The 19,618-nt window shown below is 42.8% G+C and overlaps 1 protein-coding gene and 1 long non-coding RNA gene across 3 annotated transcripts; one reads left to right on the forward strand and one right to left on the reverse strand.

Moving 5' to 3' along the window:
• Window positions 1–1,475: 1,475 nt before the first annotated feature.
• Window positions 1,476–19,219, reverse strand: recql5 (RecQ helicase-like 5). Of its 2 annotated transcripts, XM_028986433.1 has the most exons (19): window positions 19,059–19,219; window positions 18,660–18,781; window positions 18,067–18,582; window positions 15,977–16,073; window positions 15,685–15,796; window positions 14,704–14,866; window positions 14,211–14,293; window positions 8,344–8,565; window positions 7,799–7,895; window positions 7,084–7,120; window positions 6,758–6,816; window positions 6,483–6,547; window positions 5,736–5,829; window positions 5,460–5,645; window positions 4,579–5,108; window positions 3,473–3,518; window positions 3,078–3,317; window positions 2,563–2,635; window positions 1,476–2,342 (listed from the first exon to the last, which is right to left on the reverse strand). In XM_028986433.1, the coding sequence occupies exons 1-19, from the start codon at window positions 19,150–19,152 to the stop codon at window positions 2,209–2,211; spliced, it is 2,970 nt and encodes a 989-aa protein (XP_028842266.1). In that variant the 5' UTR covers window positions 19,153–19,219; the 3' UTR covers window positions 1,476–2,208. The 2 variants fall into 2 exon arrangements, with proteins under 2 accessions (XP_028842266.1, XP_028842267.1); XM_028986434.1 differs by lacking the exons at window positions 1,476–2,342; window positions 2,563–2,635 and having other exon boundaries at window positions 3,175–3,317; window positions 3,421–3,518.
• LOC114794104 (uncharacterized) lies at window positions 9,453–17,406 on the forward strand. Its single transcript, XR_003750305.1, has 4 exons — window positions 9,453–9,867; window positions 11,855–12,070; window positions 13,298–16,114; window positions 16,714–17,406. It is a non-coding gene; the product is annotated as an uncharacterized LOC114794104 (long non-coding RNA).
• Window positions 19,220–19,618: the final 399 nt, after the last annotated feature.

The following is a 19,618-nucleotide window of genomic DNA, read 5'->3' on the forward strand; positions in this document are numbered from 1 at the left end:
TCGCGCTCCGCCCGGCAGGATGCCGGCGCGCTGGAACTGAAGCTCGGGACCTCCGGAGCGGCTCTTTTGTCCGACGTGGACCGCGGGCGCGCGCCCGCCGCCGTGCTCGGCGCCGACGTCCCCCGTCACGGGCTTTGTTGGGCTCCCGACAGCCCCTTCGCGGAGACAGAGGGAGGGAGGGAGGGAGGCGAGGCGCGCACGTCGTCCTCCTCCTCCTCCTCCTCCTCTTCGTCCTCTTCCTCCTCCGGCAACGATCGCCAATTAAACACAAAGCGCTTCCCTGTTCACCGCGGACAGCATCCCATCATGCATCACGTTTATATATCTAGTATATAAATATATACATATGTATTTTATTTGTTTTTGTGTGTTTTTGCAACGTGCTTGCTGTTACATTAATTTGTTTTATTGGTTCTAAAGCAGAAAGTGCAGGTTGCGACGGGTGCTTTCAAACAGGTCGTCTTAAAATGGGAACAAAAACAGTGGATGCGTGAAATCGTCAAAATACGATAAAAGTAACAACTCCTCGTCTGAGTTCATTATAACAACAATAAAGGGAACTGCAGAGGTACCCAAATTATCCTGCATCACATTCGATCCGCTGTGAGGATTCATACTTGGACATTTTAACACATTCATTTTTTCAAACCAGCACCTGGCTGTACGATGTTCTACTTGGTTATTAATTAGACTTCTTAAGCATTAAAGCATGCACAGAATCGGTTTTTCTAAAACCAAGCCTTGAGAACAAAAGGCTTGTGATGTGTGAAAACGATGTTTAATTAGAATATTTTGGCTGTAGAGGTATCAATATTATAAATATGACAGCATCTCACTGTTTTTGTCTTTCTGTGATGGCGTTGGATTGTGCCATGAACTTCCTCTGTGAACGTTATGCACAGCTTGCAGTAGCTTGTATATGGTCCATTATTAAGGCATCTCTAGCAAAGGCCTGTTGAAATATGCTGCTGGTTAGTGCTGTAGCCTGAGAACGATACCAACAAATACCTGCCTGAACAAATAGGCTACAGCAATGCATTCAATTAATTGTACTCTAAAGGGCACACTGTTATCCTAATCACGTAAGCATTTCCCAACAGCTCCATTTTTTCACTGGAAGAACACAAGGAACACTGTGTCACCTTATTAGAGCAGCATTTCTCGACCCCGCAGGAAGATTTCAGTCAAACAAATGCTGTTCGCAAGCTGACACGTGAATTATTAGGCAATTAAGAAACAGCAGAGGCTAATTAAGGTTGGTTGGATGGAGAAATGCTCGCTTTTACATGTAGAGAGTGCTCCACATCCCAACAGTGGTTAGAAGGCCAAAAAAATTATTCAAAAATCATTCAGTGCAACAAAACAGACAACGCAGACAACCTTTTTAAAGCATTTAATATGGAAGGCATCTTCGGACAGAGGTGGCTGAGTGCATCCCAAAATCATATCATTTGAACAGTTTAAAAAAAAAACATACACAGGACAAACAAAAGAAAAATTCAACAGTCACATACAGCACAAATCCCCACAGAACACATGCATTTCAATAAGTACCAATAAGTAAACAAAACACATTTTTATTAGTCTGTAATAAAATCACAGACTCCAGTTCCTGTGTGTGTGTTGGCAGCGTCCCAATTCCTGAGTCGTTAACTTTAAAAAAAAAAAAAAAAAAAAAAAAATTGTTAGAGGACACACTTGTCTGATATTGTGGAAGCACTGTGCAAACTGTGGGTGTCACATTCACTGCATCAGTCCCATTCACTTTGGTTAGCATGCTAACTAGTATACGCAATTTGATCGGCAGTAACTGGCCGACACTTGACTGGCTCCTCATAGACTTTTGAGTCCTCTCTGATTGGCTTGTCAGTTGGGATTTATAGTAAATGGATTGGCTCCGAAGTAGCACAGAGACAAAGTAAACACACACATTCACACACACACACACACACACACACACACACACACACACACACACACACACACAGACACTCTGAAGCCCTTCAGGGGAAAAACTGTATGTCCGTGTAAAAAGCGGGAAGGTCAGCCCTCCCTCGCTCTGCTGAATAAGCTTTGTTCCAGATCTTCCGCTATTCTGCTGTCTGCACTGCGAGTTTAGCAGCAAGGAGTCCCTGAGTGCATGTATTAAGCAGCATTTTAATGGGGTAAATGAAAGGGGGACGGGGGTGTGGCCATAAATGGAAAGGTCTAGGCCCTCCCTTCCTCCTTAGCTGGGATGGAGATGTGCTCTCCTCCGCTGAGATGCTCCCAGTCCATCTCACTTTCACATAGCCGGATGCTGCTGAAGAACTGCTTAATCAGCCGCTTCGCCTCGGTCTTCACTGAGGAGGGAAACACAGGGAGAGGGTGGGAGCAAACATCATGCAACTTTCATTTAACTATATTCTAAAAGTTTGTTTTATCTTCTTCAGACCATTGATATGTAGGTTCTTTTGCGACATTACAGGAAGGTTGCTCTATAAATACACAGCTCAATGACACCTGAATATCTTATCCTATGCACAGTTAGGTCAGCACAAAGGCAAACACAGCCTCGCTCACCCTGTATCCTGCTGTGCTGCTTCCCCTCTGTGAGCTGGTGGGAGAGGAACCGGGCGAAGGCTTTGAACAAATCCTGCAACGCAGAGCAGCACGACAGAACAGAACACCTTCATGTTCCCGTCCTCCAGTCAGGAAAACATGAAATGTTGACATCAGCCTCCATATTTCATATAAAAAGACGAGGAGGACTGTTGCCTCGTCTAGTTATGGATCCAATTTCAGTCTTCTGTGTCATACATTAAAGCTTACTACTGACAACTACATTTTAATGGGCTTAAATATCGATATTAAAGCCAGTTAGGGCTTGCCACAATGGATCAATTGGGTTGGTTGTCCGCATATCTACATGTTTTGTATCTACCACTGTGCCCAGAGTTCATTCTGACCTAGCGTTCAACCTTTATCATTTATCACAACACTTTGTCTATAAATTGTGCTACTTTAATACATTCTAAGTGTGTTATAAATATCATTACGAAACATTGGGGGGAAAATTAAGTTTATGTGGAACCCACCTTATTAGAAAACCTGCTCTCTCTGTAGAAAGGGTCAAGGCATTTAACCACAATATCAGCTGCCTCCTTCAGAGTCACAGGTTGGTGAGGGACACCATGGTCTTCAGAGCTTCTAGGTTCTATTAACCTTTCCTGCATGTGCGGATTGAAGGTCACCTTCCTCCGATCACCGTTTTTGGGTGGGCATGCTCGTTTGGTGGGAGGATGGGGATCCTCTTCCTCAACGTCCCCCTCAGGTGGCTATATGGAAACAAAAAGGTCAAAGAAGTCACCCAGTCGCAGAACGTGTGGAATCAGTGTTTTAGGATAAATAAAAGCTCAGTAAAAACTCCTTAAGGAGCACCTAGATCCCACACAACCATGGTTGAGTGGATGGATTGGTGGGGACTAATTACTTCCTGTACTGGCATCTCTTCTGGTTCGTCTTTATTCTCACAGCTCCTGCGATGCGAAGGGGCAAAAAGAAATAAGTCATTGTCATACTTCTGTACAGTAGCTCTCACAAAAGTGAGTATACCCTCATATTTTTGTAAATATTTTATTGTTACATTCCTGAGGACAACAATTCTTGTTATACAAACTGTACACCAACTACTTCACATAGTATAAGTGTAAAATTGCCTTCCCCTCAAAATAACAAAGCCACTAATGTCCCCTAAAAGAAAATCCTCCATGGCGACGTCACACAGCTGGTGGATGTTAAGAGACCTCGTGTTCCTCCACCTTCCGCTTGAGGATGTCAGACAGACGCTTTGGTCTGGAGACGTGTTAAGCCAGTCCAGCACATTGGCAGTGGGGCCCAGTTTCTGAAGGGAGGGGGGGGGGATCATGCTCTGCTTCAGCATGTCACAGTACATGTTATTCATGTTCAGTACGCATTCAGCCCCAAACCATGACACTGTCAATTGTCTTTTCTCTCCTTACCTGTTTGCCGGCAAACACGCTTGACATCATCTGAACCAAATAAGACCATCGTCATCTTCAAAAAGGCACTTCCTTATTGGACGCCAGCCATGCAGACCAATTTGATGCAGTGTGCAAAGGGTTCGAGGACTCACATGACTAAAATAACATCTGGATATGACGCTCTTAACTTCTTTGATGACATGGCTATTTGGCCACAATTTGGGCACTTAGGGGTGTGCTCACTTTTGCTGCCAGTTGTTTAGACATTAATGGTTAAATTTGAGGGGACGGCAAATTGACACTGTTAAATAAACTGTACACTGACTACTTTACATTGCGTCAAAGAGTCATATCTTCTGTCAAGTCCCAAGGAATGATTTAATATTTACAAAAATGTGAGGGGTGTACTCACTTTTGTGAGATATTTGTATATAATGATAACAATTAATGCTGAATGTGTCTCAATACTCGAAATGACCCCCACCCCGGCCTCAAAACTCAAAGGAAGCAAGCGGATATGTAGACCTACTTCTCAGTTTAAAGCAGCGCCTACCCAGGAAGACTAATGTCTGTTTATTGATTGTTTTGATCGTACCCCCGACAAACTGTGGCACACTCCATATCCTGTTTCGCCTCCACCGTTCTGAGGGCATCCCCCACCGTGGGAGTCGTATCCATGACAACAGCATCGGAGGAAGTCTCTGAGCCCACAGAACTGCTGCCATGATTTTCTGAGTGTGTCTGTTCCTGTAGTAAGTCATCCTCCTCAAAAGGTTTGATGTCCTCCTGTTCCTCTATGATCTTCGCTGAGTTCGGCAGCTTTTTGGCAAAATACTGTGAGATGCAGTGGGTCTCTCTGGCCGCCTCTGCCAGTTTCTGCTGCTTCCTGCTCAGTGTTTTACTCACCACTCTCTTGGTGGGACTGTTCAGGGAGGAAGCAGACTCTTTGCCTTTAATCTCAGATTTACTGTGCTCCGCCTCGTCCTCTGTGTTAGTTTGTCCGGATAAAGACACAGCAGCAGCAGAAGATGAGGTGTCTGTTTTTGAGGAATGGAGAAAATCACTGGCTGACTGGAAAAGGGTGGATGATCCTCGTAGTCCGGCACCAATGCGTTTTCTTTTCATCTAGAATTGACAAAGGAGGTCCATAAAATACGTAACAGTGCACAAAGGTCAAAGAGTCAGTAGAGGAAAATGTGACAAAAACATAATTTGGTCACAATTTGGATTCAGATTGGATTCAGCATAATGCTATTTGGTGCAATTAATAGGCAGCATATTTATGGTCTTTGACTATTTTTAAGACCATAAAATAGCTATTTTATGTGCATTTTTGTATTGACATTTACAGATCAGACTTTGATATGATTATATTTGATTACATTACTCCATTGTGTATTAGCCACTGTCAGCTACAACTCAGAGAAAATTAGACACTACTTGGGCATATATGGAATATGTGAAGTTATTTCTTACCGAGTAGATCTGTGAGGCTGGCATGAAGCCCTGCACTTCATTTGTCTGCTCTGAAATAGAGGAGGAGGAAGCTGCCTCATCACTGCTGATGGTCTGCTCTTCTGTTTTCACACTGGCAATGTTCGCACCATCTATTCTGTCCACAGGGGGAGCTGTTGCACACGCTTCTTTCTTTATTTCAGAAACCTTAAATAGACGTGTCAAATATATGTGTAGTCCTGCAGTTGTTATTTGATTTAATTACACATAAGTATTTCATCGGCAGAAAACACTCACTTTCTTAAGCACAGAGTGTTTGTAGATGTTAGCCGACTTGCTCGATTTGAAGATCTCAAACTCGATCTCCAGAGCCATTGAGAAAATATTACCACTGAGGGGGTATAAATACACAGACACTTCTCAAAGAAATCATAGAAAACTGGAGAGTTTAGACAGTCATACTTTTTAAAAAAATTTTACAATTGCAAAATATGATCTGGCAACAATTACTCTCTCAACTGCACAAACTATTGTCAAAACACAATCCTACACTCACTCCTAGGCACTAAACAATGGAATTTGTAATGTCATCTTATTTTATATTTATATTTTTTATTAATTTTATTATTTTAGTTCCTTATAGAGGCATGAATGCCACTAGCTGTGCAAAAGTGAAACATCCCCATATAAATTCTATTTTCTATAAATTTATTTCAGTTTATTTTGTTAAATTTTACAAACACTGCATGAAACTCTATAAGATTACACAACAGAATTCTTTGTTTGGTCTGGTACATAAGAAGTTGACATTTGCTCCACTACCCTCACTTATCTTATTTTATCATGGATCTTTAATAACAGAACCAAACATCCTTTAAACTTTCAGCAATCAACAATCCATATGTTAGACTGTTAAAAGACTATGATGTTTCAGGCGCCACACCCCATATTTCCTGCTTACCAGACTTAATAACACTACAACCCATGTTTCCTTAAGCAGAGACTCTTATCGGCATCCCAGAGTTAAACCATATCCTGTCATACCTCTCTGCTGCCCCCTTGTGGTTACTCAAGGCCTCCTGCAGCATCACCAAACAGTGTTCTCTAGCCTGGAGGACAAACAAACAGGGCAAGACCATAGAAACAAGCCGCAACTTGAGTGTGTTAATGCAATTAAAAAGTTTTAAAGCACTTCTAAAGCACAGTTCACACAACATTCAAACATTTCAATGACAAAAAGGAATTCCAATAAATCCTTTGAATTCTTCATGTTGGTTCTTTTATCGGTTTGTCCTTGTCACAATAGCTGCTTCACTCACCTTCACCGTGAGTGTGGGAATTCTCTGGCTGCTGGCCTCTTTAAGTGGACAGTCGTCATCTGTATGTGCATAACAACAGACATGAATTAAATTAGCCTTACGCCAACTCGGTCTCCTAAAGCAGAACCTCTGGACTCAGGCTTTTAACCATCACCCTTAGTGAGCAGTGGGCAGCCATGACGGTGCTTTGCTCAGTGGCACCTTGGCAAATCGGGATTCGAACCGGTAACCTTCTGATTACGGGGCCACTTCCTTAACTGCTAGGCCACCACTGAACCAATGCAGCTTATTGCAGCATTCATTACTGATCATACAGAGAAACTGACCTGGTGAAATGAAAGGCCCTCTCTGACCACCCGAGCCCTAGGAGCCAAAAGAATGAATCACTCATATGTATTCTGGACAATATCACACAAGTCTAAGTGAACAGACACACACACCTCAAAATCACAGTTTGATTAAAACACACATTTGTTAAGAATCAGTTGAAAAAAAAATTGTTTTGGAAAAAAGCTTCCAAAAAGTTTATTTCTACGTTTATGGCAGAAATTCCATGTCTAGTATTTGATACATTTATAATAACATCTGCATACCTTCCTGAAAATTATGTGCTGCCAATTACATCATCAGATAAACCAAACTTCACCAAAACAAAGAAAAGATTATGTAACTCTTCCATTTCTTCCCATTTTGATGTTGAAGTGTTGTTTTTTTAATTATAGCGGGTTTATTATTGTTTGTTTATTATTATTGCCACATTAGTATATTTTTCTTTTTTAAATACACTAAAAATTCACTTAATCAATGTGGTTGATGGCAGTTAAAATTTTGATTCAAATGTGAGCAGTAGTTTAAAAAACACTCAACATGGTGTATGAAGGGGTATTGCTTGTGTATTATGTATGTGTGTGTCAGTTTTCTGCTAGTGGTGGGATCCGGGTTGACTTGTGCAACAGCCGGAAACAAGATGTGGGAAAAAGGTGAGTTGGCAACTGGGGGAGCGTTTGTGTTCTGAGAGAGATGAACAGCTATAATCTTCACCTTGCGCATTCTCATCTGCTTCTTAAACATGTCTGAAAACTCTTTCTTGCGCCTGTCCGTGTCGTCCTCAGCACTGCCTTCCCACTCCTCATCATACCTGTCATAACGGCAAACAAACACTAACATTAACTGGAAAAATGCTTCTGGCACTGCATTAAAGACAAATAAATAAAAAGGAAAGAAATGCAACTAGTCTAGATTTCCTGTACGGCTCAACAGACACTGGCACCAAATATCGCCACTGAGGCTATTTCTACCGGCATCAGTCGGCATCGTCTCTGATGGCCTTCCTGTTTTTCTCAGGGTAACTTCCTCCGAGTCTAACCTCAGACCTCAGCACAACTCCTGCAGAGTTGCAGGCTTAGGCCAACTTCCAAATTACGTATGTGTCATGGAACGTAAACCCTAAATTCATATTAAAAAGGGTAAACCATGTTAAAACCACAAGTTATTCCTTCAATAAGCATATCTACACACTGAATCCCCATTGTGGTAAGAGTCCACATTCTGTAAACATTCTGCCAATAATTCTCAGCCGCTCTCACCTCTCAAAGCCATAGCCCTTCTTTCCTCCACCATAAGCACTGCTGTCTAAGCCAAATGGGCCACGGGGCTCCTGGCTCTGAGCTGGTCCAGTTCTGGTGCTGAGGCAGACAATTCGTGCTAGCTGCGCCCGAACACTGCTGGGGTCACGGCAGAAATCGCAAGTCCTGGCACAGATCGGCGCCTTGTCTCCAAAGAACTTGGAGATGGTGGCGTGTCGGCACCTGCGGGCACAGAGATTTCTTTTAAAAATAAATAAATAAATAAATCGATGGATATGAGCAGACCCCCTCAGCCCCTTTCCACCTGGTTCTAGATCAGAGCATCAAAACAGTTCAGCGACAATTCGCAATACGCTATTGTAGTAATACATCTACTAGCGATCTTCTGTAATATGTATTCTGTATTCTTCATGAATATACAGTTTACTAAATCAGTCCTTGCCATTCGCCACACATCTTGGTAGTGTCTGCGGCACGTTACCTTTGTTTGACAAAAGTTCTACATAAATGGATACTGAGATATGCTGTTTTTTTGTTTTCTCTAACAATAATATACCTCAGATGTGAAGATGTTTGGCTTCATGAATTCACTTACAGTCTTTCAGTGACAGGGACAGTCCTCCTGGAGACACTCAGCAAGTGTCTTGCTTAGGGACACAATGGTACTAAGCGGGGTTTGAACCTGTAACTCTGTGGTCTTCTGCGAGTGTGTTACTCACTAGGCTTCTACGGCCAATATAGAGCACATGACAACCTTTTGGAGGGTAATACATTGGTAAAATAAAGTAATTCCTCTGTGTTGCATATTTCTCAGATAGAGTTATAATGAAGTTGTAACATCAACATGAGCCAGAAGATGCTGCGCCATTTTATTATGTCAAAGCTCACCACTGCCTCCTCACACAAAAAATCAGGGGTCTAAATGATCCGCTTCATGAATGAGAGTCCTTGTTGGATGCTACACTGCAAAGTTCTATTCCCAGGCTGCAACGAGCAATGGACCCAGCGATCAGGGGAGGCGCTGCAACTGGAAGAAGACAGCTGGGCGGGGCACGGTTGGGCGCCAGTGCTCCCACGTGAAACATGCAGTCCAGGTGGTGGTACAGCCATCGATGACAATTTTACAACCATATTAAACTTCACAATGAAAGAAGCATGAACTGGTCAAGATGGCGCTCTCTTACTTGTTAAAGGTGATTTGTAAATTAAATTACGGAAGCATGATGTTTTCACACAGACGTCTGCAGTGCAAGGCTTAATGGTATTCAGAGGGGTAAGAAGAGAGGAAAGTAAGAGGGAGGGGAAGAGAGTGAGTGAGAAAGAGGGAGAGAGAGAGTATGTGTGTGTTTAATGTGAAGCGTTCACAAGAAGAAACAGATCAAGAAGAAGAGCCAGAAAGGAGGAGTAAAGAGAGGAGCAGCAGCAAAAAAACCCCCCAAAAACTTCACAACATACATCACCACTCAAGAGGAGCGAGCAGATCTTACAGATGCCCCAGCGGACCGAGGGAAGGGGAGAGTAAATGTGAGTAAACGACTGAGGAAATTTTGCTGTGCCGATGAGGCATGACGGCCGAACTCGTCCGCATGGGTCCACAGTGAGAAGATCTAAACCAGCAAACCAGCTACACAGAGGAACCTCTAACTACATCAACACACACAATCTGGTAAAACGGGCTACTGCTGCTGTCTTTGGGTGCTGCGGGTGTGGTGGTTTATTGAACCGCTGAAGTTAATAACGCTAGATGTGTGTGTGTGTGTGTGTGTGTGTGTGTGTGTGTGTGCGCGCTGATGGAACGCTAAATCGCGTGTGAGGAAATGTTTAACACACACGAAACACCACATGTGGAAAACATTTCCTCACACACACACACACACACTACACCAAAAGTCTGAGCAGTAACACACACACACACACACACACACAGAGACCAACCTCAAACAAAGCAACGACAAAACTACATAAACGAACACAAAGAACGTGTGTAAGACAGTAACTAGTTAGAGATCAGGGAGAAACGGCACCAGAGGAGGCAGACGTGTTTGTCTGCTCTGCTGTAAATGGATAGTTGTAGTGTTTTCTTTCTAAACTTGTAGAAGCACCATTGTTCGAATTCCAGGCCACAAGTTTCGCTGGACGGTTAACAGGTCTCACTCGTCAAGACACCCAACTTCGCCACATGCTATGACTTCCAATGGAACTATCTTGGTTCAGCTGAACTAATAAAAGCAACTAGTAGAGTATCTGGTGCATCATGAAATCATGAAATACAATTATTTCTACTATTTCTTCTTCATTCAGTCAAATTTGTCAGTTTTAACTCCCAACTCTTACTCCAACTTAGCAGTTTCAGTCAGACAATCATATTTGCATGTTTTTTTTTTAGACATTTTTGTTTTAAATGTCACACTGGCAAACATCCCCTACATTTTCTGCTATCATCAGTCTGAAGACATTTTAATATCATTATACACTGTCAATACAACACAAATCTAAAGTCTAAATTGTTGAGCACATCTGATAATACCAATGTTTCTATTTTTAATAGTTCACGCAGATCTGTTTCTAAACACCTAAACTTTTCCTCTTCTTTGAGACAACATGTGGTATATGTCAGCCGATGTGTCTGTAGTGTGAAAACCTCAGACCTTTTGATTTTTTTTTCCTGCATAACTCCCTCCCTCATTGCAGACAAACTGGGGAATGAGGACAGAAAGCTGCTACATTTTGAACATTTTCATGGTATGATGGACTACAGTAGCTGGTCACGCGATGTGCGCGGAACATGAGAAAAAGTGGGAGGGACCTCCCCTAATGCTGCCTCCCCGCAAAGTGCACAACAGTTGTACATAATTATGTCAACCATTTAATCAGAAATATCAGGCTTTCATCAGGAAATGCCGCTGCTCAGACTGAGGACAGCTGTAGGGGTGAGATATTAATTCTACAATGTCAGTATCTGACAGCAAGACAGACCACAATGTATAATTTACATCAATGTACGGTACAGCTTCGCATAACGACCACTGTGTAGTGCAAATGTGCCGGTGAACTGAATTGTTGGTTTATTTGCTTTGCATTGCTTGCGGCAGAAAACAGGACATTTCAAAGCATGCGATTAAAATCTGTTTATCCAAATGTCCGCTAAAAAAAACGTGCAGGCCAATCAGTTGCATTTATATAAGTTATGCACAGAAACTGCCAGCCAATCATGCCTATGCAAATATTCCATTTCAAAATCAAAACGGAAGTTGTTAATTGTGGAGGGAAATCACCTGGTTCTGTGAGACCAAGCAAAAGAACAGTTTAATAACTCTGAAAACTGACACTGCAGAATCATTTTGACCTTAATGCAGCTGAATTGCAGGCTGATCATAAAAAACAGATCAGGAAAGTCACAAGTCATAAAACACACAACTAGACTGCCAACATGCTTCCAGACGCACGTCCAAGTCCACCAAACATTCCTGCAAAGTGACTAAGATACTGCTGTTACGGTTTGTTCTAATAGTGCACAAACAACGGCGCACCACCCCACCTCCAACAAAGTGTGAGAAACGAACCACACCCGGCACCACCCCATTCAGAGTCCACAGGCGCTGTTGCAGAATGACACCCAGTGAGGAGGCTGAGACTTTGCTTGGCAAACTGTGGACGAAACTACAAGCCCTCCCTAATGCCAACGCCCTAGATGTGAGCAGCTTCTTCATCATACTTCTCTTCATGCGTGAGTAGCGCATCCTACCTTTCTTTAATCACACTTCAGTTCAGTTCTCTATTACAGTATAGTCGGTGATCAATAGGGGACTGTACAATGGGGCAACAGAAGAAGAAGAGGTCATTCTGTATATCATAAATGCGTCAGTTACTACATTACAAGACAGACAATACACAGCTCTCACAGGCAACTACTAAATCTACAGTCTTTCAGCTACAGACAGATGACATTAGCTGTTAGTCCAGGGGTACACTTGGTCAATTTGGTAAAGCATAGTGAGCAATCAAACACAAGTAATTAACAGTCGTGTTCTGGCTTGTGTGCGATGCAGCAAATATGATTATTGATCATCATGAAAACACGCAACAGAGGGAAATGCTTCATCTGCATTTCACCCCACACCGTAAATGATTCCTTATTCAAGGGTAGCAAGGATAGAACCTTGGATAGAACCAAGGGTTCCTCAGTAGAACCTTGCCAGTTGGTGGATATAAACCCACAAACTTCCAGTCATTTTCATATCCGCAAGGCCTCCACTGCACTAAACGACCCACAGAAATCTCAGAGCCTATGACTTGATTGATTCTGAGTACTGCATCAACATGATCGGTTAACAAGAGGTCAGCAGATAACACACTTAGGTATGTAATGCCCGTAATTCTGAACTTCTGAGGCTGAACTATAATCACAATGAGGCCTCTATCTAGACCCTGCGGCATCCCAGGCATGGTGCTGTACTGTACAGTCTGTGACAGACACAAACAGGACCACCACTTAAAAAAGGTGGTTATTCAAATGATTGAAACTATGAAGCCCATAGTATAGGAGCAATGAAGGAAAATCATGAGGAAGTGGGGGTAGTGGCTCCGCCCCTCTAACCATCCTTTGGAAATCAATGGCTCTGACTCACAACTTTGGCATGGGGGATTCTCCATTCTCAAATGCCAAGAGACATTTGCCACTTGAAGCTACAAAGAGTCTTGCAGTCCTCCATTAGCTTAAGGTTTCAACATTCACCAGTCCAGCATTCACCAGTTCTTCCACATATCTGGTCATTTGGTCACACGGTCCTTTCATTCAACACCAAATAAAACCTTGCAGTTCAGGTCAAGAATTTGACTTCTTTCTAATTTTTCTAAAGTACATGCAAATAGAACTGTAAAGGATGTAAAGAAGAAGACTTTAAACTATAATATGTGATAACGTTACTGTGTGAACTGTGCTCTTTTATTGCAGTGGTGTTTATCATGGCGTTGGTGTTGGTCTGTGCTCAGTGGTGCTGCTGCAGCTGCTGCGCATGTAGGAAATACAGGCGCTGAAGAAGGGATGCAGGACTTAATTTACCAACAGCCCCTTGAACAACAGTGAGGTTACCAACATGTCGGTACAGTTACAGAGGCAGAGAACACAGCTTGCAAAGCCAGCTTGCATCAAGCTTTTTACACCCTGCAGCATTCCAACCCTGCATCTGCCAACCAACAATTATGGAAAAAAGGAAAGAAGTCTAAACGCACAAGAAAGCTGTTCAAAACTTTCAAAAAGTGCCAAATAAATATAAAATTAATCTGCTTCTCCAATATTGTGGGAGACCACACAGACCTAGTCATAAAGGGAAGATTTAGGTCAACTACAGGGTTGGATTGCCCAAATCACCTCAGTTGGCTGCTATCCTGGATTATGAGCTCCTAATCCTGTAACTCAACCATACAGAGGAATCTTATTTCAGACGCTTGTATCCATTGTTCTTGTTCTATCGGATTCTTTATTCTTCTTTCAGACGTTCTTGTTAAATGCTAAAGAAAATAACATCTATGGTCTTTCAAATTAGATTGCCTTTTAAACTCCACTCCTGTCCTCTACTGCCATGCAACAGCGCTGCAGAACAATCATATATATTTAATTATTATATAGTTTCATGAGGTCAATGCATAAAACAGTGAAAAGACAGTCCAATTTTTACAAACAGAAAAATACCTGCGCTCGCCAGCTGTTTAATGCAAATGTTGAGATTCTACATTGTGTATTCATCTATATCGTATATACACTCCTGCCCAGGTAAAAGTATTTCATATCCAAGCTTTTAAATACATTTCATAATTCATAAGGGAACACAAATGTGTTTGTTCACGTTCAGTTAATGTGTTCTTACCCTTCTTGTTCGCAGAAAGCTGCCATGGCCTCAAAATCAAGCATGGCAGCTTTGTCCAGTTCCTTCTCAGAGCCTCGCTTTGTCTAGAAAAGTGAAAAATTATGAACAATAATAATAATAATAAAGACACCGTTAAGTTTACAAGAACATTTTGGCCAATTTCACTGAAATAGTCCAATGGCAAGTTCACAACTGCCCTTTTGAAGACATTATGAACCAGCAATTTAGCTATTGCAAGTCATCTGCTGTGTTTGATCTGTTCGGAATTCCCCAGGGTGTTAGTATCATGTTTTTAACACATCATTTCACATGAACAGTTTGTTTAAGTTGCTTGTTGGGTGGTGCGACTGGGTGAAATAAATGGATAGAACAGGGTGAAATAAATGTGAGAACAAATGAGTTATTTTTCTTTCCACCATGACAAAGTCCATATGAAAAATTATGGGACCTGTGGAACCTTCTCAGTGTCAGATCATGGGGGCGTCGGGCTCACCTGTTTGCGAGAAATCTCCTTACGGATGAGGAAGCTCATCTGCTGCCGGTCTTGTCGCGAGTAGTAGATCCTACAGTTGGAGGGTAGGCCGTCTCGTCCTGCTCGACCTGACTCCTGGTAATAACTTGCCAAGGACTTTGCCATGTTCCAGTGGGCAACAAACCTTTCAGACAATTTAATACAACATTATTAATACAACATTTTTTCATTAGGTCCAATGACCCCAGATAAAACAGGAGTTAATTATTTTAATCATTTTAAGAAACGAAGTTTGCAAGGCACAAGACACTGATGGCTAAGAAAAGATGGCCTAAGGAAGGAAGGTAAGGAAGCAGATCCGTAATCGGTGCCTGAGCAAAGCCTTTCACGGCTCACCAAGGTGATGGGTTAGATGCAGAGGTGTGCACCATGTGCTGAGCTGCAGTGTATCACAATGACAATTGCTTCACTTTCACTTTAAAAGTATATGACAGTTAGAGAGTACAAGCTTTACGGGAGGGAGAAATCACAGAATATATGAGTCTTAAAGAGTGATAAAAGGTCTTTGAAATCTTTTTTTTATTATTGTTCATAATTTTTCTTAAATTCACTTTTCTAGACAAAGCGAGGCTCTGAGAAGGAACTGGACCATGGCAGCTTTCTCATTTTGCCTCACGAACAGTAGCTGGACCAGGAGCTAAGTGACATATTAAATAAGGGGAGTCCTAATGATTGCAATACTATAGACTTCCAAGAGACAGGGGTATGACCCAGATGCCACATGTTCTTTAAAGATTGCTGGTCCTCAATCATGACACCCAGGTTCCTTGTTTCCTTTGATAGGTGTGAGAGATGAATAGTTAATTATAAGATGAAAGCTGTAATGGATAAAGGGTTTGACTCAGTTTTTGTTCTGTTACTACCACAGTGCCTCCAAGTGGCTGTCCAAGTAATTAGAACATGTAGGAAATTATGTGACCCTTTTGGTTTTTGGAGCCGTACCTCACGTTGGCTTTGTCCACTCCCATACCGAAACTGATGGTGGCAACAATGACTGGAACCTTCCCCTCCATCCACTCTGTCTGAGCCTCTGTCCTGTCAGATGTTTTCAGTCCTGCACACCAATAAACATTAACTTGCTCTAATTCAAAATTCATAAAGAAAGTCATCTGTTACATTAATACATAAGTAGAGACTGTTGATAGTTTGATTAAAAATACCGGAAAAGGATACATTCTCTCTCCAGATACTCAAACTAATCATTCTATTTTGTGCATCAGGAAACACGTCTAACCTGCATGATATGGTTTGGCCAGAACGCCCAGTCTGGTGAGCTTGTGGGCTACCTCGTCACAACTCTCTCTTGTTCTGCAGTACACAATGCCACAACCCTAATAAAGGCAAAAAAGAAGAGGCATATTAGAGCAGTGAGGTGAAGTTGTAAAAAAAAATGCACATAAAGAGGTTACATCTGTATACAGTACAGGCCAAAAGTTTGGACACACCTTCTCATTGAATGTGTCTTCTTTATTTTCATGACCATTTACATTGGTAGATTCTCACTGAAGGCAACAAAACTATGAATGAACACATGTGGAGTTATGTACTTCTGATTACTGCTTTGTACACTCTTGGCATTCTCTCGGTGAGCATCAAGAGGTCGTCACCTGAAATGGTTTTCCAACAGTCTTGAAGGAGTTCCCAGAGGTGTTTAGCACTTGTTGGCCCCTTTGTCTTCACTCTGCTCACCCAAAACCATCTGGATTGGGTTCAGGTCCGGTGACTGTGGAGGCCAGGACTCCACTTTTGTGTAGTATATAACTCCACATGTGTTCATTCATAGTTTTGATGCCTTCAGTCAGAATCTACCAACGCAAATGGTCATGAAAATAAAGAAAACAGATTGATGTGATGTGTATCCAAACCTTTAGCCTGTACTGTATCTGCACATCTTAGTTTGGACATATTGTTAATATCTTCTTCGTCTTTGTCTTCCTCCGCTTATCCGGGTCCGGGTCGTGGGGGCAGCAGACAGCCCTCTCCCCAGCCACCTCCACCAGCTCCTCCGGCAGGACCCCAAGTCGTTCCCAGACCAGACTGGAGATATCATTTCTCCAGTGTGTCCTGGGTCGAGCCGGGGGCCCGAAACACGAATGTGGAGGAGCAGCGGTTCTACTCTCAGTTCCTCCCGAATGTCCGAACTCCTCACCATATCTCTAAGGCTGCGCCCGGCCACCCTACAGAGGAAACTCATTTTGGTGGCCATTACATCCCGATCTCGTTCTTTCGGTCATTACCCAAAGCTCATGACCATAGGTGAGGACTAGGACGTAGGTAGACCGGTAAATCAAGAGCCTTGCTTTCTGGCTCAGCTCCCTCTTCACCACGACAGATTGGTTCAGTGTCCGCATCACTTCCCCTTACATGTGACATTAATCAACCAAATTTATGAGAATGAGATGGTTGAGATTCAAACTCACTGCCAAACAGGGTATCTGAGGGTTTAAGGAAGCCAAATAAAAGACATTTTAAGACCTTTTTTAAGGCCACTTTCATCTAATTTAAGACCCTTCATCAGGGTTGTCAACTACATTTGTCCAAAGGGTCAGATGCTCTTTGTAAAATAAAATATTAATTGTATTTTATCTTCCGTAATATATTATTATTTTTCCTTCCAAATTTCAGTTATGATTTAGCCATTGTGAATGTTAACAGACTCATATTGCCTGTACTGCAGAAATACACTAGGGGGTGACTGTGATACTTTGGGTTTCTTATTTGTGAGTCATTTCCATACGTGCGCCATTGGCACAGAGCGCCATTACCAGCGGATTACTCACTGACTGCAGGTTTGTTTCATTTGATTTAGAAAAAAATAAATGCACGAACATACTTCCCCCTTCTCACTAGGCTATTCCTGATTCAGTAATATCAGATACATTTTTAATATAAGAGACAACTCCCATTCTCAGAACACGTCCACAGGCGAGTGCAGAATTTCTCTGTCTAGTTCCATACAGGTCCATTCATTTTCCACTGGGGGGCAGATGAAAAGCTCTGGTGGGTGGAATGACGCCTGAGGGCACAAACAATGCCCTACATTCACATCTAATGTCTGTACCTGAAAAAAACTCCCTCCAACACACACGACTGGAAAATTTGGGGGATTCAGCTATTTTCAATCTTATACAGACAAACTTTGGATGTAAGGATTATATTTAAGGCCTTAATTTTTTGAAAATCCAATTTAAGACATTTTAAGATACTGCATATACCTTTGCCAAAGTACATTCTGATTCGTAGGACAATCTGTAGAAGAAAATTTGGATAAATAAAAAAAGCTACCCAGAGCCTGCTCCTCGGCTTACAATGAAATCAACTGACCTTCTGTCCAGAGTCTGCCTTTAGTGCGTCGGAGATGAATCCATGCAGGTGGGCACATGGGTCAGGCAGACTATCCCGGGCGATGACATCGTAGTACAGGTTGCTACGGAAGACGGGCGTGGCGAAGGTGAGTGGCGAGCGTAGGTTCAGTGAGCGTGCGATGTCCTCCTGCACGCGCTTGGGCGCCGTAGCTGTCAGCGCCACACAGGGCACCCCAGGCAGGCCAGCACGGAGCTCCCCCAGCTTCAGGTAGTCAGGCCGGAAGTCGTGTCCCCACTGGGAGACGCAGTGGGCCTCATCCACAGCCAGACAGGACAGAAGGCCCCGGGAAGAAAGGGAGTTCAGACAAGGCTGGAACGTCTGAGATGCCACCATCTCCGGGGTGATGTAAAGCAGTTTCAGCTTCGGCCTCTCACTATGCAAGTCAGCCAGAATCTGCCTGCGCTCGCCAAGCGGCAGCTTCGAGTTGATGGAACGTGCTGGAATATTCAGCGCCCGGAGGTGCTCCACTTGATCCTGCGGGGCACCTTGCACTTTAGACAATGCCATTGCTGTATACAACACAGGACAGTGTAAGGGGGTGCGTTTTTCACCTGGATGAGAGCTATCAGTGGGGATATGACCAGGGTGATTCCACTGGACAGCATGGCAGGCAGCTGGTAACACAGGGACTTCCCCGCACCCGTTGGCATGCACACAAAGACATCTCTGTCTCCTGCACACAACAAATGTTTATTAGTGCCGGTGGCATTAATGGTGCACCTTTCCAGCCAGCCTGTCACTGTGAAGGGATTTTAACTGTTCATAAGACTATGAAGATTAAAAAATAATCACCCCCTTTACAATATTTATGCAGTGATGAAGCAACAGCAGAGTTAGTAAAACCTTGACTTTTTAATACTGTAGCGCATTCAAGAGAATAACGACAATAATCTAAAACAACCGTCGATCGTGGTCCATCTAGGTTAATATTCAGAATAAATAATGCTCACCTTTAACCACAGCTTTAACGACATCCTCCTGCTGCTGAGACCTGAACCTGTCGAAGCCAAAATAGGTCTTGAGCGCCTGCTGAGTCGCTGTCATTACTGCCCCACGACAGCACCAGCCTCAACTCTTAAAGCAACTTCTCCACTTCAGCCACTGTGGGGACGCGCGGTCGCCTGGTGATGACGTCACGAGCCGGGTCCGACAAACAGCGTCGACTTAATTCCGGGTGCACCTGCTTCTAACGACCGATTTGAAGTTTTGTACCATCATTGCTGTTGCTGTGGAATGAAAATTGAGTCTGCACAGCTAACTGTTAATTCTGTTGGCCAATAAATGGATCGGGTAAAATATCATGTTTTCCCTTTTGACACATGATTCCAGTATCAGTGCGTTGATATTGAAGTTGAACACTTGTGCAAGACACTTTATTATTTTATATAATAACACAGGGTATACCATGGCGTTTAGCTGTGTTGCCTGGTAACCTGATAATAACCACAAGCAACAAAAGATATACCAAAACGTTTTCTACCATCCTGTTAAGATATAAATTAAATCTGGA

This window comes from Denticeps clupeoides, chromosome 7 (assembly GCF_900700375.1).
Source record: "Denticeps clupeoides chromosome 7, fDenClu1.1, whole genome shotgun sequence".
Taxonomy (NCBI): Eukaryota; Metazoa; Chordata; class Actinopteri; order Clupeiformes; family Denticipitidae; genus Denticeps; species Denticeps clupeoides.

Bases quoted from the DNA above. Each gene is read 5' to 3' on its own strand.
- recql5 (XM_028986433.1), bottom strand. From the start codon at position 19,152: ATGACAGCGACTCAGCAGGCGCTCAAGACCTATTTTGGCTTCGACAGG. The intron at 18,782-19,058 runs GTGAGCATTATT...TGTTGTGTGCAG, and splicing joins CGTTAAAGCTGTGGTTAAAG to GAGACAGAGATGTCTTTGTG. The intron at 7,896-8,343 runs GTGAGAGCGGCT...CCGTTATGACAG, and splicing joins AAGGGCTATGGCTTTGAGAG to GTATGATGAGGAGTGGGAAG.